The sequence below is a fragment of the Lolium rigidum genome, chromosome 6, assembly GCF_022539505.1.
Source record: "Lolium rigidum isolate FL_2022 chromosome 6, APGP_CSIRO_Lrig_0.1, whole genome shotgun sequence".
NCBI lineage: Eukaryota > Viridiplantae > Streptophyta > Magnoliopsida > Poales > Poaceae > Lolium > Lolium rigidum.
The window spans coordinates 208,943,960-208,966,580 of NC_061513.1; the positions used below are offsets into that span (position 1 = coordinate 208,943,960).

General features: G+C 45.5%; 2 protein-coding genes across 2 annotated transcripts; one reads left to right on the top strand and one right to left on the bottom strand.

Moving 5' to 3' along the window:
• The first annotated feature begins 5,662 nt into the window (after nucleotides 1-5,662).
• Nucleotides 5,663-8,577, top strand: LOC124664805 (transcription factor PHYTOCHROME INTERACTING FACTOR-LIKE 15-like). The gene is made up of 7 exons (XM_047202243.1): nucleotides 5,663-5,865; nucleotides 5,984-6,998; nucleotides 7,084-7,179; nucleotides 7,283-7,348; nucleotides 7,442-7,507; nucleotides 7,600-8,085; nucleotides 8,175-8,577. Coding segments are annotated over exons 1-6 (1,692 nt in total). The 5' UTR covers nucleotides 5,663-5,863; the 3' UTR covers nucleotides 8,047-8,085; nucleotides 8,175-8,577.
• A 5,837-nt stretch (nucleotides 8,578-14,414) lies between these two features.
• LOC124664806 lies at nucleotides 14,415-22,511 on the bottom strand. Its single transcript, XM_047202244.1, has 8 exons — nucleotides 22,272-22,511; nucleotides 22,136-22,198; nucleotides 21,906-22,064; nucleotides 21,638-21,820; nucleotides 21,419-21,549; nucleotides 20,494-20,662; nucleotides 20,281-20,410; nucleotides 14,415-14,754 (listed from the first exon to the last, which is right to left on the bottom strand). The coding sequence occupies exons 1-8, from the start codon at nucleotides 22,494-22,496 to the stop codon at nucleotides 14,552-14,554; spliced, it is 1,263 nt and encodes a 420-aa protein (XP_047058200.1). The 5' UTR covers nucleotides 22,497-22,511; the 3' UTR covers nucleotides 14,415-14,551.
• Between the last annotated feature and the right edge of the window lie 110 nt (nucleotides 22,512-22,621).

Sequence of the window (22,621 nt, forward strand, 5' to 3'; positions counted from 1 at the left end):
ATGGATCGAGTGAGGGATGGGGCTCTGCGTGGGGCAGGAGCGTCTGGCGGCAGTGCTCTTCGGGCCTCCTCGGGCACGGTCCGACGGCGACGGTGGATCCCGGTGGAGGCGGTGGCTGGCGGGTTGTGGTGCCATGTTGCCATGCGGGCCTAGTATTGGGCCAGGCGGGACCTGTGGGCCTGCATCAGCGGGGGTTTCTCCTAGGCTGCTCTGTCATTGGCACCAGATCTGGGTTAGGCGAGCCTAGGTCCGGTGGCCCCTGGCAACACTGCCCCCTCAGCTTCTCTTTTTCATCTGGGAGGATCATCGCGATGGTCCTACTGGCGTGCGAAGGTGGGATCTTGGATGCGGACAAAACAACCGGCTTGACCGGTGATGTGGTGGCGTCGATAGCGGTGTGGCTATGTCCCCGGGGGTCATGGCAGGGGTGTTTCTTTGCGGCGGCGTGCGGTCTCGGCCTGGGCTGTCTAGCATGGAGTAAGGTTGCGGCGACGCCGCTCAAGGCATATGACTAGCACATGGTAGCTTGGTGGTGGCTTGGGTAGGTCCGGCATGAAGCTGCGGGCGGATGGCGACAGCGTCCTAGGCGCAGCAGCGCGGCGGCTTGGCTAATGGGGTTTGATTGTGGCCAGGCAGGCGGCCATGCCTGATCTAGGCCTAATAAGCCATGCTACTGCACCTCTCCAGGTGGTGGTGCTCTGCCGGTTATAGAATATTGGAGCTATTATTTTACAGTACTCCCTCCTTGCCACAATACAGTGCATATAAGATTTTTGAAAAGTCAAACAATATCAACTTTGACTAAGTTTTTTAAAAAAATATCTATACCTACCATACTGATTGTATACCGTATGAAAATGTACATCATGAAAAATCTAATGGTATTGAGTTTGTATTCTAGAGGTTGATATTTTGTTCTACATACTTGATCAAACTTTATATGATTTGACTTTTAAAAATTATTATACGCACTATATTTTGGCGAGAAGGGCGTACACAATATACTTTTTAGGGCTAAAATATACTTTCTGTTAATAGTATATATATAGGCTTTTATATCATTGAAGTTCATTTGTGTATAAAATCTACACTGATCCATCTGGCGAGAAAGAAGACCGTCGCGTGGTGCCAAAGAAGTCATGCCAAGAACATGTTCGTATCGCAATCACTGATGGAATAGCCACTTATAAACTCATGCGACTCTCACCCAACTCTATGAGCATAAAAATCTCTACATATATCTTGCAACTATGTGGACATTCAAGATAGTGATTTTTTATTAACTATGTATATTTGTCTCCGAGATAGTGATGGAAGCAGTGGCACCACGTAAATACATAGTATAAAATATTTTTTCAACAAAAAACATATATTAATATCGCGGAGATACCAATTACATCCAGGCTCTGCAACAACGCATTACCCTGACGATATTACGGATGTATACAACCAAAAAAAGAAAGAATTTTTTTTAGAAAAAAGAAGAAAAACCCGCTACAGTGATCCATTTCTCGAAAAAGCAGTACTACCACCAAGGACAACACCAAAAATCTAGCTTCTCCAAAAGTGACGCATTCAAGAAAAAAACAGTGCACACGCGTTATGGTCACCCGATCAAAGATCTTATATTTTCACCCTGCAGAAAGTCCTCGCTTGAAAAACAATGTCTTTCGTAGCGCCATTGACACGCACAACCAATTAAGATCAGATCTTGGATTTTCACCCTACAAGGTAAGACTTTAAACTTCTCATGTGTTGATGCCCCCACTAACGATGCTGTTGCTCCAAGACACGGAACACCAAGTCAATTCCCCGTCGCCAGACATAATAGAATTCCATTGCTAGTCCACATATCCCTGCTTAAATGATATTCTCTACCGGCTGACTTGCTTCAATGATATTCTCTGTCGGCTGACTTCACCATGGAACGAGAAAGCGTGCTCCGTGATGGTAATAACCAGCGGAGCTTCACAGCGCTCCCTCTACAACTAAATGGCCAGAGAAAAACACGGGTACGCACGATTCCTCTCCGATCCAACAATCTTCAGGCATGAATCCACTAATGGAATTCGCCGGCGGAGCCTTCCGGAACACGACACTCCAGCCAGGTCAATGGAGACACGCATCCGGCATTTCATCATCTTGGTTTCGAATTCCAAGACAACCACCTTTATTCAACAGCCACGCAAGTAGCCCCCACATCACCAGCCAACAACCGAGAAGTGGGCGAGTTGTCGGGATGCCGAACATGGCCAACGCGCTGCCGCCAGACAGAGGCACACGAACCAGAACTTGGGTCTCGATCGGGCGCAGAGGCCCACGTCGTAGCCACAAGGGCCGGACGCTGCAGCATGGAGCCAGGACGTCACCCTGGATCTCGCGTCATCTGGCTAGAGGACGCCGACGACGCCTCCTTCGCGTCTGGACACACCACGCGCAGCCACGGCCCTCCCGTTCGCCTCCGCCCCACTACCGCCGCACGAGCGCACACCAGGAATAGCGCCGCCACCTGCGCCCGAGCCGTCGTCTCTTTGCGTGAAGAGGCAGACCGACAGGACACGCCTCCCCTGCCACCCGAGCTTTGACGGCTTGTCGCCGCCACCACCGCCGCCACCGGTACCGGCGACGGCCGGGAGAGCCCTGGAGCGAAGCGGCGAGGAGGAGGGGTCGTGGAGCCTTCGGAGTTGCCCACATAGTACAAAATATGTGGATGTTGGATCTTTTATGTACTATCCTGTTTGATTTTTGAAGCTCGCCATGGCTCTTGCCTTGCTTGTAGAATAGAATAAATAATAAAAAAAGCAAGATAGCGTATTATTTAAGGTTTAGCTTTGGGCAACAATTTGTATAATTATATGTGGGCTTCGTGCAAAATTGACAGCAATGACTTCTCCCACTATAATATATGTTGCCAACTCACCATTAGAATGAATAATGAAGAATATCTAAATGGCTCAGAGATATTGTTTCTAGTTACAACCTCACTTGCAACCGAAACACTCAGCTACAACCCAAGTTTGCAACTCAAATGCACGAATCACGATACAGATTTGATGGTGTAGGCCTCAACTGATCAACCATTAAATTAATGACTAGTAAGATTGAAACTTTTTTCCCAAGCAAGCTGGATATCCTAGACATAAACCCAACGGAAATATAAAGAAACCAAAACAAGGAGAATAACAATAAGTAAACTAAGATTCCAGCACATGGATCATTCATTCCCATACGATCCTATCAAGAGCTAAATTTTTAGCAACATTCGGTTCCTCAAGTCTTTTTTTACCGCCTTCGATCATGTTAACTTTGATCGTCATATACCCCTCGTAGAATAATCTATCCCAAGCTCTGGTAAAGGGAGAGGGTTGTGATCAGCTTGGCAGGCCAACGAAACAACTAGCCATTGCTATTGATATGGGCTTTTCTTTTGAACAGATGATATGGATATGAAATCGGCTAAATTAATGGCTAATTGTAAGCTATTTTTTTATAAATCTTTCTCTGCCAATTGTATAGAGTGGGTACAAACTATTTACGAAGGAGTACAAAAGATAGCCGACTTTAGCTGGCAAGTGGGAACAAGGCACCAAGTGGGCTAACATTGTGGCGGGAGCGTGAAAATCTATCGTGATGCGTACAGCTACCAACTATACTGAACTACCATGAGATACATGAATCTGGTCAATGATATACTACTACTCCAAACAGGAGTAGCTTAGAAAGTCGTAAAAGATCACGAGGAATGCATGCGTACCTGGTTGATCGCCCGAGTTGTGAGCTTCTGATCGATGAACTGATTCCGTCTACAGTTGAAAAATGGAGATCGGCTAGCGGACGAGAACGGGCCATGCTCCCTGTAGCTCAACATGACATATGTTTAATGCATGCCTTCCAGCACCACACATGCCCGGTTCCCGAGGAAGCCACCGGGAGTGTGAACCACGGGTGAGTTGGGCAAAGCTTTCGTACCACAAGCAAAAGTAGTGATGTCATTAGCAGTAAAAGGATTATCTTAAGACCGTGGATGGTGATGGTCGACATGGACAATTAACTACGCCAGTTCGACGTCAAAACATGCATATTTAAATCTCAGTGCCTGTTATCTCCGTATCAGCGAGACCAATGATTAGCAGTGATATGGTGGTAGGAGTACGTGCGTGAGGTGAGGAGGCAGCTGCACATCGATCCTCGCTCCTCGCCTTTCTTTTTCTATCGGTTCTTCAACCTCTTCACAGTATCGTCGAGGGAGTAGTAGTACTCTCTCATCATCTGCCATCCCCCACATAGCACATCTGGGCTGGATCTGGCCACCAGAGTTTGCTTTTGCTCCATTCCTTTAACACTCTTTCTATCTCTTTCCTTTTGCTCTTTTAGCTTTGCAGAGCGAGCGAGTCTCGGCCATGCGCCACTACCAGGTCGGCCGCAGGTGTTTACATACATGCTCTGTGCTCACTCATGGTCTCTCAGACACAGATGGATCGGCATCAGGAAGTACATGTTCGTGTGCAGTCTTTCGTGCAGCTGTCCATTTGCAGGTCACGAGCTCGAGCAGTGCTCCCTTGATTGATTTGGTCCCTCCAGTCACCTCCCCAATCATTCATTTGAATTGAATACATAGAAGTTGCAACTTGAGGTAAAGAGTGAATGATCAGAAAAGTTGGTGTATTTGTTCTTACATACCGAAATGACACCCCTAGGTAGTAATAAACCTGCTAGGTGAAAAGAAATGTATGTATAAGACAACCAGCAAGTTGGAAAAATAATTGTATATACGTACCGAAATACATGGTGTTATTCTTAAGCTTCATGCACCACCCAACATAACCGAAAGTCCGATAATGAGAACAACTAGGCAACATATACAGTTCAACATGCACTATCATGTGACCTACGGAAGTCAACACGTGGATAGAAGAAGATATCCCAGAGTGGACCAAGCAATTTTACGATGAATCCAGGACTCGAACTTAAGATCTAGGCTCTAAAGCCATGTCAAGTTTCATACATTAGTCAACGCAACAAAAAATCCAAATTTATGAAAACAACTAGATAATCAACATATACAGTTCAACAGTTATAGGAAGCAACTGTTGATTAAATTGAACTTCTCGTAAAAGACAATGGTACTAAAAGTTGCATCTTGGTGAGTTTAATGCTTTATCCATATGTAGAACATCAAGTATTCTGAAACAAATAGAGAATATTATATATACTTACCCATGTCCAAGACAAGCACCCTTCATCTATATATTTTCATAGTTTTTCTTTCTTAAAGAAAACCCGTAGGTGCCATAAATGGCAAGGGTTGAATATGTTGCTAGGTAGCATGGGATGAGATCATGAGAAGCTACTGACCTAGTCTTGAAATATGTCAAGCAGCTGCGTGGATGATGATGATGGAGCAATTGCGGTACCCAACAACCCCTAGCTAACTAGTACAACTACTACAACGAGAGGAGAGCAAGAATCCAATGGAACAAAAATACAAACAAGATATACTAGCAGAGTATACAGTGCACGGGTATGCATACATTACCGTGGCGCGGGTGCAGAGAACCCCGCTAGCTGCAACTCCTGCGTTGCACATTTGCGCGTCGTATCTGCCTGTCCATTTCCGTCATCCGACTTGGTCCCCCACCGCCCCTGCCCGCTTCTTATCTCCCACGCAGGGCACCAGTGCAGCAGCTGCCATCGGTTTACTTCTTCATCTCCACACTCCACAACACCCTCCTCCCCTCCCTCTCTCTCTTCCTTCACCCTGCAAACTCCGAAGAAACTAGAAGCTTCGCAAGGGCGGCTACACCGGTAGCTGGTCTCTACTCACCGCCCCTCCGTTTACTCACTTCTCGCCTTCTACCCGGAGATGTGAGTGAACTTATGCTGCTCAGTTCTTCTCATTCGATCTACGAGTAGTTGACGTCTTTTTGATCGATTCTTAGCACGATGATGCTGATGCATGTGCCCCCTCCGTGGTTGGTTGCAGGTCCGACGGCAACGAGTTCGCCGAGTTGCTGTGGGAGAACGGGCAGGCGGTGGTGCACGGGCGGCGGAAGCACCCGCAGCCCGCCTTCCAGCCATTCGGCACCGGCAGCAGCGGAGTCCAAGAAAAGCACCCTGGTGGCGACAGCATGCTGGCCTTCACCAAGGCCGGCAACCTCTTTGGTGCCACAGGCATGGCTCCATCACTCCATGACTTCTCCTCCGGCTTACACGCCAGCCACGCCCACGCGAATGGGGATGACGACACCGTCCCATGGATCAATTACCCCATCATCGAGGACGACGACAGCGCCGCTCCTGCTCTCACCACGGCTGACTACTGCTCAGACTTTTTCTCGGAGCTCCAGGAGGCGGCAGCGGCAGCAGCAACGGCCAACCTCGGCTCTCTGCCACCTTCTAATCCCAACGCCACCAACAATAGAGCTGCTCCGGTTGCCAGCAGCAGCAGAGCACCCTTCAAGGAATTCCATGACTTGTCGGCTCCTAGCACCCGGCCGACTTCCCAGCCACAGGCGCCAGATCTTGCTGCTGCCAAGCAGCCTCGGCCAGGCGGCAGCGCCGAGGGCGTGATGAACTTCTCCCTCTTCTCCCGACCAGCAGCCCTGGCAAGGGCGACCCTTCAGAGCGTGCAGAGGCCACAAGGGACCGACAAGGTGTCCAACATCACCACCAGCAACCCCATGGAGTCCACGGTTTTCCAGACGACCAGTGGGCAGAGGAGTGACCCTATGTTCGCCGATCAGAGGTCCGTGTGGCAGCATCCAAAGGATGTGCGGTTTGCGTCGGCAGCTGCACCGGTCGGTAACCTACAACAGATAATAGCTCGTGAAAAAGTTAGCAATAATACGGCTGTGCACAAGGATGCGGCAACAAGGGCGCCAGAGGCCACTGTTGCCACTTCCTCGGTGTGCTCTGTTGCCAACGGTGCAGCAAACGATGAACGATGGCGCCAGCAGAAGCGAAAGGCCCAGGCAGAGTGTTCGGCTAGTCTAGATGAAGTAAGTGAACCATTTGTGATGCAGTACATTGGAAACGTGAGCTGATATAACTTACAGTGCTTATGGTCAAATTGAATATCTTCAGGATCTTGACGATGAGTCCGGAGCAGCGTTGCTAAGATCTGCCAGCAGAAGCATGAAACGCAGCCGCACCGCGGAGGTCCACAATTTGTCAGAAAGGGTAAGCAGGCCACACTTCCCAGCTCGTTGATCATCTTATGTTCCATTCCTTTCTGTGTCATTATTCAATCGTATTGATTGTATTGTAATGCAACAACCTTCAGAGGAGAAGAGACAGGATCAACGAAAAAATGCGCTCTCTCCAAGAGCTCATTCCCAACTGCAACAAGGTACATGCTACATCTTCTACTATCTTGCTTCCTCAGGACTGTCTACATATCCAAGGACATTTGGTAACAAATCAGGCACCTTATCTTGTGTAGATCGACAAGGCCTCAATGCTGGATGAAGCTATAGAGTACCTCAAAACTCTTCAGCTTCAAGTTCAGGTACATTCATACTAACTGGCTCATGCCAAATGCAGCATGATTATGCAAGGTAAATGAAGATGACCTGAAAATATATTCTTCTCTTCACACAGATGATGTCCATGGGAACTGGGCTATGCATTCCACCTATGCTGCTACCACCAGCCATGCAGCACTTGCAACTTTCTCAAATGGCTCACTTCCCTCATCTTGGCATGGGACTGGGGTACGGGATGGGTGTCTTCGACATGAACAGCACAGGATCGATTCCGATGTCAGCCATGCCTGGCGCTCACTTTCCTTACCAAATGATCCCAGGTGCAGCCCCACAAGGTATTGGCATCCCTGGTGTAAACGCCATGCCAATGTTTGGAGTCCCTGGGCAAGCAATCCCTTCATCAGGGTCCAGTGTACCACCATTTACATCCTTGGCTGGTGTTCCTGTTAGGCCAAACCTAGCCCCTCAAGTCTCTGGAGCCATGCCTAACATGGTGCACGAGCAGCAGCAAGGCATAGCGAGTCCGCAGCAACATAATCTGAACAAGGAAGCTAAACAGTGAGCAAACACATGTGATCCGCGCAGGCAGATCGTTGTTCAGGTAACAACTCGCAAACGTTTCAAACAGACAGATATGATCTCTTCACTTCTTCTGTGCATCAGTCATATCCAATTTTCTTCATTTTGCAGGGGTGACAACCGGGTATCCAGTCAATTTTGGGATGGAAGAGGCAAGGGGACCCCATACAATACAGCAGGGAGAAGTGAATCGAAACATAAAAAGTGGCCTGGATGTGACTTCCATGCTACATGAAGTGAACACCGGATGCTCTAGACATGGAAATTAGCAAAGTTGTTTGGTGAGAACTTACCAAGCATCTTAATCCACGAAGCAGATTTCTCATGTATCAGCCAGGATGCTCCAAAATTTTGTGCAATATGTAGTTGGTAGATGCTGCCAGGTTATGAACTGTAATTCTTGATAGCCAATGCAGTTTCCCTTGAGTAGTCTTTCTTTATTTCTCTGGAGCTTTCTTGGATCGATGTATAATTACTTTCCCTCGGTTGTATTATCAGATGCATGTTCTCGTCATGTCTGCTGGGGCCACTTGGTTTCCATGTGATCTTACTTTTTTTTTTGAGAAACACAGTACAAACGCATACACTCACCCCTATGAACGCACACACGCAGACCCTACCCCTATGAGCACCTCCGGAAGACTGAGCCGGCGGATTGGATCTTGAAATTAACGAAGTCACCACAGGCGCCTCGCTGTCGACGGGAACGTCGCCTCCCACTGAATGAATATTCCGCCTTTTATGAGACACACAGATGTCAAACCTGGGATTTGAACTGTGGTGGGCTGGGGATACAACCATCCTCCTAACCACCCAACCTTAGGTTGGTTCTCCCAATCTTACTTGCCCTGCTGTAACTACGTATTTGCTTTCTCGTGCAAATATAATGAACTAACATGATTCCGAGTTGTTTAGGCTGCCAAGCCAATCAGGTTCAGTCCGACTATTAGCAGCGTAAGGAGCACTTTATTCTGATAATGTGGACTTGGACTCAACTAATCACTACAAGCTGTAGCCATAGCAAATTGTTAGTTGAGTATCACTGGAACAAAAGAGGACTGATTTGAAGCAATGTACTCGATGTACAAATAGGTAAGCAAATTTATCACAAGGGATGTTAGAGCATCCCAGCCGTTGGAGCTCCCCACACCCAAATCCGGCGCTATTTAGCGCCGGATGGATGTAATTTTTGGTTCGGGGAGCCCATTTTTCCCAGCGGCAAGCCCAAGATGGATGTAAATTTTTGATAAAATACGATGAATTCAGACAAAAATAGGCGAAGCTCATTCAAACATAAGCGAAATTTAATGGTATTTAACATATATAGGCGAGTTCATACATAAATAGGCTGAATTCGTACATATATTTGAATTCGGTGTTACGCAAACTAAAACTTAAACTAAAAGTGGTCTTCTACATGCCGAAATGGCGGTAGAAGGCCGTGTAGTCGCCACCGTCGTCCTCGCTGGAGTTCGAGACCTCCTCGGGCGGCGGCGCCTCGTGCCATCGGCTGGAACCCTGGCCAGGGTCACCGGCGCGTGGCGGCGTCGGCCGGTACAGGTCATCATCGCTGCTCTCCTCCAGTTTTATCAGCGGCGCGTTCTTGGGCACGGCGTTTCTTGCCGAGGCGGCGAGTCGCCGTGTGGCGGCTAGGCCCATCGGCGGCGGCGGGATCGGGACGCCGCCCGCGCTGAGTCGCCATCCTCCCGGCGCGAGAAAGTCCGGCGGCGCCGGGTAGCCCGCTATGTGGAGAAGCCGGCCCTCCCATTGGTGAAGAGAGAGGCGGCCGGAGCCATTGTTTGCCGCGCCGTCGTTCGCCATTGTTTGTTCGCCGCTAGCTCCCGCTCGAGGTTGGGGAAGATTGAGCACAGTGAGCATGGTGAATGCGGCCAGACGCGGTAGTTCGGCGATAAATAGAGGTCGACGCGCGTGAAACCAAGGCAACGGCATTAACTCGCCGCGTGGAAACGACGTGTCCGGCGAAGCTTTTCCAGCGCGCGGAAGACGATGCGATGAGGACGACGATCGGTCTCTCTCACCGACAAGTTGGGGCCACCAGCCGCGCGGGAAACTTTCTCGGCGGTTCCCGCGCTTTTCTCTCGTCCGGAGTCCCCGAGCGCTCCCGGGGGGACCGGGGATGGCCTGAGCTCTCCGGACGGATGAAAGGCCTAATCTAAACGAAAACGAGGAGCCAGGGGCACGACTGGACCGTTTTCGTCCATCCGGATATAAAAAAGGCGTCCTGGGGACCTCGTCGGGGAGACGGCTGGAGATGCTCTTACAGTCAGTACAATGTTCGCCTGAGAATTACGCTGTATACTAGCTTGCCAACAAGATATAACCAGTACGCTGTTCGATGGGATACTCTCTTTAAAAAGTGTACTCGATGTACAAATAGATAAGCATATTTATCACAAGGGATGTTACAGTCAGTACAATGTTCGCCTGAGAATTACGCTGTATACTAGCTTGCCAACAAGATATAAGCAGTTACGCTGTTCGATGGGATACTCTCTCTTTAAAAAGTATGTTGTTCCGTTATAAGGAATCATGCTACTCGAGGGCAGGCAAAAGAGCAATCATGATTCGTGAGAATATTTTACCTGCGGTTGGTTATACGTGTGCATCAACATGCTGACTTCAACTCTCAGCTTAGTTTGTTAGTCAATCAGGAAACACTCAATAAATTATTAGTGACAATGTTATTATTATAGTACACCGAAGCAATATACTATAATAGGTTAAGAAGCCAACGTGTAGCCAGGTATACTGCAGGAGCGGAAAAATGGGACTAATTTTATCTGAAATGCTGCTCATGAATCGGGAGTCTTAAAGTATACAAACTTTGCACGCCAACGAGCAGCCCGCAATCTCGTTGTACAACCAGATTGAGAGGCTACTGGTTCATTGTACAGTAACATCATTGTACAGTAACCAATAACATCATTGTACAGTAACCTCTGTAAGAAGATAAGCCAGCTGTGGTATCTAGCATTATTGTATATCACACTTAATGGAGGAACAGGATTGCTTTTTCATCCTATTTTATTCCTGATATGACGTAACGCTGAAGACTGGTGTGGACAGGCTTCTGATGGATTCATGCATCTATGCATGTGGAGCAAGCACAAGCAAAGCGCCCTCCAATAATTCAACCCTTATCATGAATTTTCAGGCCTATGTGTTATGTCGTCAGTTTTCAGGCCTATCTCCAGATCTTCCACTCATGGGCGTTGCTACCCTCAAAACGAGAAATGCTTTACGAGTTGCGAGACTATTCACTTTTGCAAACTTTGGGCATCTTCAGCGGCCCAATGAAAAACGGACACAAAAAAACGTCCGTTTAGATCCATTTGGGTCTGGCCGCGGATATCAATTTAATATTGTTGTCTGGAATGTCCGTTTGGTTTGGAAGGCTGCCCCAGTGACCCAAGCGACCCGACGCAAATGTACTAATAATTTTCATATATTCCAAGTAGAGGCAAGGAGGTCAATATATTGAGGATTGATAATACATAGATAATAAAAATAAAAATGAAAACACACGATATTCAAGTACTCCCTCCGTTAGAATAGCATCTAGATACATCCAAATTTTTGACAAATCTCAGACAACCTTCATGGGACGGAGGAAGTACTTCAAACCCTAGCCCACTACTCATCGTCGTTGGAAAGCTAGGTAGGTCGACGAGCACATCATCTCCCAAGGCCAATTCGGCGCCGACGTGTCCATGGTGATCACCGACAGAGGAGGAGCGTCTACGGCAGGTGTAGGCAACAGCGTGGGCGTGAGCAGCGGGGCTGAGGCCTCCAAGGCCATCCTAACTACCTCGTCCTCGGAGCCGCCTGCCGGCATGACCACGCTGGTATAACTTGGTTATGGCCGAAGCAGCCGGGCTAGCGGGACACCAGAATTGCGAGCCCCGCCGCCTCCTCATTGTTGATGTCGTCCGGCTGGACCAGGAGCCAGTTCAAAGTTCCCTCATCGGCCACCTCGTCCGTGTCATCCTGGATTTCCTCACCCGGGATTTCCTCGCCGAAGAACCCTGTCTCCAGCTTTTGCGGTTCCTCCGCAGCCACAGGATGGCAGGTCGACACGCGATTGTGTGGCTTCTTCGGCTTCCCCGAGGAGGCCCCGGCCTCGTTGTCGTTCTTCCACTTCCTCCATGGGAACACCCTTTTTCCCATGGTGCCTTGTGGAAGTTGCCGACTGGACTGGGAAGGTGGCAATGAGGTGATGGCAGGGAGCGTTGCCGATGATCCGAGCTTTAAAAGGAAGGCCGAGAGGCGGCCGTCCAATTTCCAACGCGGGGTATCCAGTCGCGTGACCTTGATGGCGGCGTAGAACCCCAACTGGCATTGAAGTCAAAGCACGCCATCGAAGGCCATCGCAGAAGAGAAGGAGAAGGCGGCTCAGGCCTTGCGCCCACCGCCGGGCAGGCCCGACTTTGTAGAACACGGACGCTCGGTGCTGTGTGCTATGTCCACGCCGACGCATTCGCGGTCCAAATTGGAGCCACGGATGCGTCTCCGTGGACAAGCCGGTCACTTTCTGTCGGGCCGCTGGCCTTGAGGCAGACCCATTGTTTGACCACGCGGACGCAAACAGACGCTTTTGATCCGTTTGCGTCGGGCCGCAGGTGATGCCCTTATCTTACGCTTATATTTTCTTTGTCTCCTCTCCTTTTCAATGACCCGTATTTTACTTGTTGTGAATGGTACAGTTACCCGGAAACCTCTCTATATCAAGTAAACTTTAGGTCTCGGTCAACAACTACATTACTACAGTATGGGAAGTCACAGATATTGATATCTGAGAAAGCTACACATGGAATCATATATTCGATGGGATAAAGTGGGTCCTGCCATCAAAATGGCCCGTGAAAACATTTCATGTGGTAGTTGACCCTGATGCACATCATACGCGAAGTCTGTTGTCTTCATTCAAGATATTATTCGAGACAGCCAAGAAGTATACTGTGATGGCCGATGGGCATCGAACTGATATACTGCCAGTTCAAGATTCTTGAAGTTCAAACTGAACCAAAATGGAAATGACTGTTGTTTTTTAGCAAACCTGTTCAGTCTAAACTACATAAATTTACGCCAAATTTGAATGATTTAGCATTCTACAAATCCACCCAAGTACATCATTGCAAAAATATATTCTAAAAACATAGAAGTGAGAAAAAGCAGTCATAAAACTTGCCTGGTACAGTACATCCTAAGTTAATTCGAAATCGTCTTCAATTACTGTTATTTGGAGAACTGGATATCTAAATGCTCTCTAACATGTCAATGTGTCATGTCAGATGCACATCACAAACTCCCATATGACATCTTTCAAGGACTCTTGTTTTGATTGCAGTAACAGAATTGTTTAAAATAAATGATATAGTTGTAGTTCAACAGAAATATATCATTAGAATCACTTCAGTGCAATCTTCTTTTCACGTTTCGTCTTCATTGTCATATTTAAAAACTAATCCCTCCGTCCCATATTGGTTGTAATAACATCTTATATTATGGGACGTAGGGAGTATGTATCAAGCTATGTTCTCTTTATTTGTGTTCGACATGTCAAACACTAAATCCATCTAGGTGTTGAGATGTGCATCAAACTACATATATCATTAGCAGAAGTTTGCCCCTGACAATCGAGCATAATCTAACGGTCAGGAAATTGGCTAGAAGGTGTCTAAGGAAGACTTTCAGAGCATGGAGTTGACGTGGTATGTGGTTAATAGAACTACATGGAGTTCTGTGGCCATATAACTTGATTAGCAAGAGAAAAATGGACCAGCATCATTGCTTCCATGACTACTTATTTTTTTATTAATCATCCACTCATCAATCATTATAAAAAGAGGAAACCAAGAATCAGTTTCAGGGCATATGTTCGTGTTCTGTGACAAACAGACTATTAGCATTGGCATCATATGAACAATACTTACACAGAAAATATAGTTTTATAAAATCTTAATAGAAAACTTAAATCCAACATACTCACCAGTCGAAATAGATTCTTCAGTATCTCTGCAGTTAAGTGTTGATGGTCTTCCCGTGAGGAGCAAGACTGATAACCAAAATATCTGCATCATGGACAGAACTGTTTTCTGACCAATCAATCCCTTGCTGGACTTCAGATCCATACATGCTCCTCTGCCACCCTTCAAGTAGCAACAGCGATGGAAGAGCTGACAATTAAAGAAAATTGTTATGTCTTATAATATGTAACTCTATTAAAATATGGAGTTAGAACCTGTCACATCATAAAGACAAATAATAAAAGATCTACCAAAACTCAAACACCATCTAGATGATTCATAAAGTTAATGACACTCATGTTAGTTATTAGGAAAATGTCTTCAATGAAATCACCACTTATCATTAGGATATCACCAGAAGGTATACAACACGTAATGGTAGGCAAAAAGATTTCACTAAATCACTAATTGCCACATTAACCAAGTGAAAAAAAGGAGCATCTAGATGGCCCCAAGTTTAATCTTTGACAGGTTATCGCTAAGTGATTCAGCAGTTTCATCAGGTGAATCCTCAGTTGCATGTAAAACTGGTTCTGGTTCCTCAACATGCACATCTGGAATCTTATCCAGCAATTCTGCTTCGAGGTTTCTGAATTGTTCTTCTATATCTTCTTCACCAGCCAATGACTGCAGTGGTACCAACTCTGCATAAAAACTGGATCAGAATCTTACATACAAACACGACCCTACATATAAACATCCATTAATATGTTACAAATTAAAGTTGAAAACTATGTTGCTTTTGTTGCCCAAAAAGACCACATATAGAGCATGCAGATGTTAAACCTAGGTAACAAACTACATCATTAAAATAATTCTAATATGCATGATCTTACAGAAGAAACAAGTTATGACAGTGCTTCCATCTCTGGTGGTGAGTAGTCATGGAGCTATCGGAGGTAAATACCCTGCGGATGTGGACAGACCAAGTCAACTAAGGAGCGTGTGAGTCTCCCAAGACCTACACCCAGTCGTGCAAAGGCAAGCACTCGGAGGGGACAAGGATGGACACGCTAAATCCAGGATCTGATCGTAACAAGGAGGTATTTCCCTCGTTTGGTTGAAAACGGATCATATCGTATTGCACTAAAGATCGGAGATTTGAAATCGGAGAAGGTGCCTCTATATAAAGGAGCCGGAGACCCTCATTGAAGATTCAATCCATCTCGGAACCCTAGCCAGGACCCACTCAAGATCTAGCTTTGTAGCTCCAATCTAGCTTGTAGTCAGTAATCCTGGATTGATATGCACACATGAGCAGTATGACTATTGCCCACCTCGGGGGGGCTAAACCTAGGTAAAGCATCGTGTTGTTGTTGTCTCCTACGAGATCTACTCAAGCTCGTACCCCCTGTCTCTAGTGTCTTCACAGCTTCTCACACAGCAGTAAATTAATCATCAACATCTCTGAAGGCTAAAGCTGAGTGCCCATGGAACCCAATATGTGCTATATAATCAGATGATCAGATGAAAACACACAGATCCAAACTAGCTTTCGCAGTCATTCAGATGGGTTTGGCTTGCTGCAAACTTACAGTCCAGTTGGGATTGGGTTGGCCTGGCTACGTAAGATTTGGGAACTTGGATTGGATCAAGTTTGGACTAGGTTGAGCTTAATTGGTCCGACCTGGGAACAAACTATATACTGCATCCGTTCAAAAAAAAAAAAAAAAAAAAAAAAAAAAAACAAGGCATATTTTTATAGTCAAAAGTCAACGTCTTGTAAGATTGACCAAATTCACAGACAAGAATGTAAACATCTTCAATAGACTGAAAATATATTCTATGGTGGATCATTGGATTTTTTTTGTGTGGGGCAAACGGGATTGTATTAATCAAATAATACTAGTGTTTGTTAGAGTAATCCTTGCTTTGGAATTAATCTAGTACCTTCTAGTAGGACTGGTAGGTTCTAGTAGCAGTGTAGGTGCTAGTATGTTCTAGTGGTACATTTTATATGTATAAGCACTAGGCAGTAGCTAACTCTAGTTGGCAGTAGAAACCTGTAGAAGGCTAGGATACCAGTAGAAAGCTCTAGAAGGCTTTAGAAATCTATATGTCGTACCTAGCTTGTATCCTATAAATAGCACTATGCAATACAAGCTGCAGCAAGCTTTTGGCAGCATCACACACAGACTACTTCCCACACACTTCCTGTGAACTAGCAAGGCTAACAGTGTTGTTACAATCCCAGAGGATACGACCCAACAGAGACTATGGAGCCGACCCTAAGCAAACAACCGTTCTATCTTCCCTCATACCAAATCTAGCTAACTCATGACTAACGGAGTTCTGCAACCTAGAATCTTAGTAAAAGATACAATGCAATCTAAAGAGATTAATAAACGGAGATCCTCCACTAAATGTCCAATGCGATCTATGGATATTTTTTTGGTATTGTAGATGTTCATATTTCTGTCTATAAAATTGGTCCAACTTACAAGACATTGACTTTTGACTAAAAGTATATGCCTTAGGTGATGAGGGACAGTATATAAAATAAAATAAAAATAAAATATAAGTAAGATCCAGTACTAGCTTCTACACACTTCTACTATATTCTAGGTAATATGGTCCTCTAGTTATGTGTATTGTAGTGGTTTCCAGAGTATTCTAGTATAAGTTGTAACTAGGATATTTGTAGTTCTTTCCCTAGCTTATGTAGAGTTCTCTAGAGCACTCTAGTTGTAAGTAGGGCTAAGTAGTGAAGGCTCATGCAGCCTATAAATAGAGGTCCAACCTCTACCTATGTAACCGGACTATGTACCCACTACCTATCAATAAAGAGAACTTCGTGTTCTTGTTTTAGATCTTGGATTAGATCTTGTGTGTTGAGAGTTTTGGACTGAACTCTTGACAACCCCGCCCCTAGAGTGATATCTAGCTTACGCCCTTAGAGCGATATCTAGCGCAGCACGTTGAAGCAGTTCCTTCAACATTTGTGTTGTCCACATTGTAGCAACACGGTGGAGTTGTTCCTCCACAACTTTGTGCTGCTTCAGGTGGTATCAGAGCCCTGCTGATCCGTTCAAGTTGCTGGTTCCATCGTTGAGAGTGAGCTGCAACAAGCAATGGAGGAGTTGGGAAAGAGAATGGATGCTGCAGAACAGCAAATCCAAGCGTTGCGTGAAGATCTTAACCGGAGATTTGATTAGCTAGTTGAGATGATCAGAAAGGGTGTTCCTCCTACTGCCAATGATGAAGAATCATCAAAGGATGGAGAAGATGCTCAACGGAGAAGAAAGGGATGTCGTCTTGGAGCAAAAACACCTCAACCACATGTTGTTCAGCGTACCTCAAGAAGGCCAATGTATGTTGAAGCTTCTGAAGGTGACGAATATGACGAGGGCCTTGAAGAACCTGATCTCTATACATATCCGAGAGTACACAGCTCTACATATGCGAGGGATACATACAAGGTGAGAGCTGAGATCCCCACTTTTAATGGAAATGTTGATATTGAGGGGTGCCTTGATTGGTTGTATGAGGTGGAGACTTTCTTTGAGGTCATGAATATTCCAGAAGATCGTAGAGTTTCTTTGGTTGCATACAAGCTAAAAGGAGGAGCTGGTGCATGGTGGCATCGCCTTCAAGAAGATCACAGGCTAAGAGGAGAACCTTGTGTGAGATCTTGGCGGCAGATGAAGAATCTTTTGAAAGGGAGATTTTTGCCCTGCAGATTACGGTCAGATCCTATTTATTCAGTTTCAGAATTGTGCTCAAGGAAATAGGACCGTTTCAGAGTTCCTAAGACTACAAGTGAGGCACCTTGGTGAAACTGAAGATCAACAAGTTGCAAGGTACATCAATGGTCTCAATGATGCTATCTAGGATCGTTTGATGATGCAGCAAATTTGGTCCCTTGATCAAGCACAAGCTCTAGCATTTAAGGCAGAGAGATTGGTAAAGGCAAGAAAGGCAAGTAAGGCTCCATATTCTCATATGGAAGACTCATCTAGGAGTCACTCCCACGGAATGGAAGAAGAGACCACTCAACCCAATGCAAAAGAAATTGTCCCAAAGCAAGCCGGAGGTAAGAGTAGGGCGAAGCCTATGATAAAATGCTATAAATGTAGTGAAGAGGGACATGTATCTAGCAATTGCCCATTGAGGAAATTTGTCGACACAACAATCCATGATGGCAAAGATGGTGAAGAAAATGAATCTGAAGATGGAGAAGGACAAGATATTTGTGAAGAAGAGGGAGAAGAGGTGGTATGCGTGATTCAGCGCCCCTTGTGCTCAACACCGCAGCCCGACAACACACAAAAAAATAAAATATTTGAGAGCAAATGCACGATGAATGGCAAGGTATGCAAATTAGTGATTGATGGTTGCAGCTATGAAAACCTTATCTCTCAGAATTTGGTGAACCATTTAAAGCTTGAGACAAACATGGTCATCTAAACCCCTACACTATTGGGTGGATCAAGAAAGGAGTGAATATGAGGGTCACCAAACAATGCAACCTGCCACTCTCTTTGGGCAAGCACTATCACGCAAATGTGTTATGTGATGTTGTTGATATGGATTTCAGCCATGTTCTTCTTGGGAGACCTTGGCAATATGATGTGAATACAGCACACAAAGGGAAGGAAAATTCTTACTCTTTCACTTGGAACAAGCGGAAGATCATCATTCTACCAAATCAATCAAATCATAATAGCTCCAAGGAGAAGGAGAAAAGTGACCGCAAACGGAGGCTAAAATCATTCCAGGTTGGTGATAAGGTGATGGTATACCTCCGGAAAGAAGGACCGCCATTAGACATCAAAGAGAAACTTAGATGGTGGAAATACGGGCCCTTCTCTGTTCTAAGGAAGATAAATGATAATGCCTACATGATAGATCTTGCAGCTGAGATGGGAATATCCAACATATTCAATGTGGCAGACTTGGCTCTTTATCATCCAGAACAAGCACTCTATGAAGATAACTCGAGGTCGAGTTCTAAACAACCAGGAGAGAATGATGAGGGGCAGTATATAAAATAAAATATATGTAAGATCCAGTACTAGCTTCTACACACTTCTACTATATTCTAGGTAATATGGTCCTCTAGTTATGTGTGTTGTAGTGGTTTCCAGAGTATTCTAGTATAAGTTGTAACTAGGATATTTGTAGTTCTTTCCCTAGCTTATGTAGAGTTCTCTATAACACTCTAGTTGTAAGTAGGGCTAAGTAGTGAAGGCTCATGCAGCCTATCAATAGAGGTCCAACCTCTACCTATGTAACCGGACTATGTACCCACTACCTATCAATAAAGAGAACTTCGTTCTTGTTTTAGATCTTGGATTAGATCTTGTGTGTTGAGAGTTTTGGACTGAACTCTTGACAACCCCGCCCCTAGAGCGATATCTACCTTACGTCCCTAGAGCGATATCTAGCGCAGCACGTTGAAGCAGTTCCTTCAACATTTGTGTTGTCCACATTGTAACAACACGGTGGAGCTGTTCCTCCACAACTTTGTGCTGCTTCATTAGGCTACTCATAGTGGGGAGTAACATATGGTAGTAACATGCACATGTTACTAATTTATGTTACTACCTCCATAGTGGGTAGTATCATAGGTGTAGTAACATAGAATGCCCTATTTATTATTTTGTTGACTCCTTTTTCTTTGGAATGTGTGATGTGATGGTAAGGCTGGTCATAGTGGTAGTATCATGCATTTTAGGCCCACAAAAATGATGATGTGGCATCTAATTAAGGAGGAGAGATAGGATTAGAGTAACATAGGTGGATACTGTATCATGGAGCATGTTACGAGAAAAGTAAATGGAAAATAAATCTTGTACGTAGATTTACATTGAGATTCTACAAAACAATAAATTTGGAAGTTTATGATACTACTATATAATAATACCACCCACTATAGAGATAGTATCATAGACAAGTATCATATGCATGATACTATGCACTATGACCAGTCTAACATAGCTAGTTACCACTACCCTCTCTTTTCTCAATTAATAGCATGCCATGTCATCAAAATGCTTAGTTGGCATTGCATGTGGTTGATGTTACTACCTATATTACTCCCCACTATGAGTAGTCTTAGTCTTAGGAACAGAGGAGTATTACTCATGTAGAAAGACAATAAATTAAAAAAAACACTATTTGTCTCCAAGATAAACTACCTCTACTGGAATATCCAAGTTGAAACTTACCTAAGGCAGCATCAATTTCTCTTTGTGCTGCGACAAGGTCATCGACCTCCTTAAGGTGGGTGTTAATATCCTCTATGCTGACATCATGCTCCTTCATCGCCTTAATACCAATTTGGATTGCCTCATGGACCTAATTGAAGATACCGATATGTGAAAATTAATTGTTTATATCTATGGCTGAATTTTATGTCCCTTTATGTAATGTTGTTGTACCTGTTTGGTTGATTCGGCAGCAGAAACCAGGCTTATAACTTCTTCAACCCTCTCTAATAGAGTTGTGCATTTGTTCCTGCTTTCTGATACCAATTTAGACTGCCTCACGTATCGAGAAGCGGCCTTTTTGTTTCCGCCTTTGAAGTACATCAACGCTCTTCTCCTTGAACTGAAAAAACATGGATAATTATTACAAATTCCAGCATTACTGTCACGTAACTCAGCCAAAATAAAGAAGGAAAATTTTCAGAATTAAAAAAAAGTTTATGGCTTTGATGTTTAATGTTATCTTCTCAAATTCTCTATTACTTTTAGACCTCACTAAAGCAAAATTATCAGCAATACCTGTAGTTACGATATTACTTTCAGTAATGTGAACATGCAATTCATCTAGCACCAAGCACAAGAATATACACCATAAAGTGAAATGCAAGGTGTCTAGGAGCCAATCTCTTGAATCACAAACAAAACATGCAGAAGATAAGCAATGATGCAGCAAGTGGCAGAGAATCCGATATCTGAAAATAGGGTTAAAATGTTTGCCAATTAGCAAAAATGAATCATGTGTAGTATTGCATTCAGCAGCGTGCCAGGATTATACCATGTGGAATCAATGTTTACAATTATACACTAAAAAAGGCTCAATCAGCAATCATGTAAACATTGGAACAAATTTCAATCAATAACTATGTTAAGAAACCCTTAGAATCATGAAAGTGTTGATTGGTATGGGTGATGGCATTGGTACTAATATATCCAAAATACATCAGGTGCAAAAGTAAAACTGCCCTGCAATAGCAACTGTTAAAATGCATAGGCTTAGGTCGTTCGCTATAGCACATAAGAGTTACATACAAACTGTAGATGGAAAATCGATAAGTAGACTTCCTTTTAAATAAATAAATAAGTGTACAAGTACACTTACATTTCCCATCGGCGATCAAGCACATCAAGCTGCTGCTGCAATCTCTCTTCTGCCCAAACTAAGTGCAAGGTATCAGAGTCAAGCTTTGAGACAGCAGGAGCTTGAGCAGACACAAGTGGAAACTTCACACCCTGAATGTAGCCACCCAATTTAGGTAAGAACACAGTAGGGAACTTGCTGCAACAAAACCGCAGAAAATGGACGGTAAAAATGGTGAACCTCAAGAGGGTCTTCCTTCCTGACCACAAGATACCGTGCTTTCCCACGCTGCGACAAGTAACATAATGCTGCATGAGCCTCCTCCCGGTCGACAAAGAAGCTATTGAATTTGCTAATAGTAACAACACACGCTGATGTCCAATGGGAACCACTCAGCTGCCTAACAATGTCCTCAAACCTTTCCTGCAAATTGACTGGCAGGGCTTCAATAAGAATGCTAGCACTATACTAACATCAGAGCTCGAAAAGAAAATAAAAAATTGCATACCTCGACCAAAGATCTAAACACCAGGATGTCCTCCTGCGCAATCGGGCGCTTCGAGATAGCCATCTGGCTCAGCCTCGAGAGAATCTGATACAAGCTCCCTGCGGCCGGGTCGATTAGCTCGGATTTCAGCAGGATCTCCCCATCGGCCCGCATCTCTTCCTGAAATGTTTATTTTGGTCAGTACCTCACTGCGATAACACCAATGTAGCGTGCTTCGTGCGGAAACTGACCAGGACTTGCGGCAAGCAGAGCGGCGTGATGCCTCCCGGGAGGGCGAACCAAACGCTCGTCACCTGCCGTTGTCGCCGTGATGGTGTCAGAAGCGAAAGCGAAGGAACCCTCGCAGGTGAGGTGGAGGTCACTTACGAGGTGGGCTGGGGCAGAGCAGAGGCGGAGGCGGCGGGCTACGCGGAGGATGAGGTCCTTCCAGAAGAGGAGCTTGGGCTCGGGCCAGTCGCCGCGCTGCCCCGTGAAGGCCTTGAACCTGGCGCGGAGGTCGGCGCCGTCGGGATCGTCCCACCAGACGGCACCTACCTCCGCACGCACCACCGCCTCCCACCCTTCTACCCCGCCTCCCTCGCCGGAGTCCATCGCCGGTGCTCGGCGGTACACGCACCAACGCTGCGGCGGTGGTCTCGCCGGGAAACAGAACGAAGTGCAAAAGAGGTTGGAGGATAGCAAGGACTACACGAAACGGCGGAGGAGCGACTTGGTGG

Bases quoted from the DNA above. Each gene is read 5' to 3' on its own strand.
- LOC124664806 (XM_047202244.1), bottom strand. From the start codon at position 22,496: ATGGACTCCGGCGAGGGAGGCGGGGTAGAAGGGTGGGAGGCGGTGGTG. The intron at 21,550-21,637 runs GTTCACCATTTT...GGCTACATTCAG, and splicing joins GGAAGGAAGACCCTCTTGAG to GGTGTGAAGTTTCCACTTGT. The intron at 20,411-20,493 runs GTACAACAACAT...ATCTTCAATTAG, and splicing joins CTGCCGAATCAACCAAACAG to GTCCATGAGGCAATCCAAAT.
- LOC124664805 (XM_047202243.1), top strand. The intron at 6,999-7,083 runs GTAAGTGAACCA...GAATATCTTCAG, and splicing joins GTTCGGCTAGTCTAGATGAA to GATCTTGACGATGAGTCCGG. The intron at 7,180-7,282 runs GTAAGCAGGCCA...AACAACCTTCAG, and splicing joins TCCACAATTTGTCAGAAAGG to AGGAGAAGAGACAGGATCAA.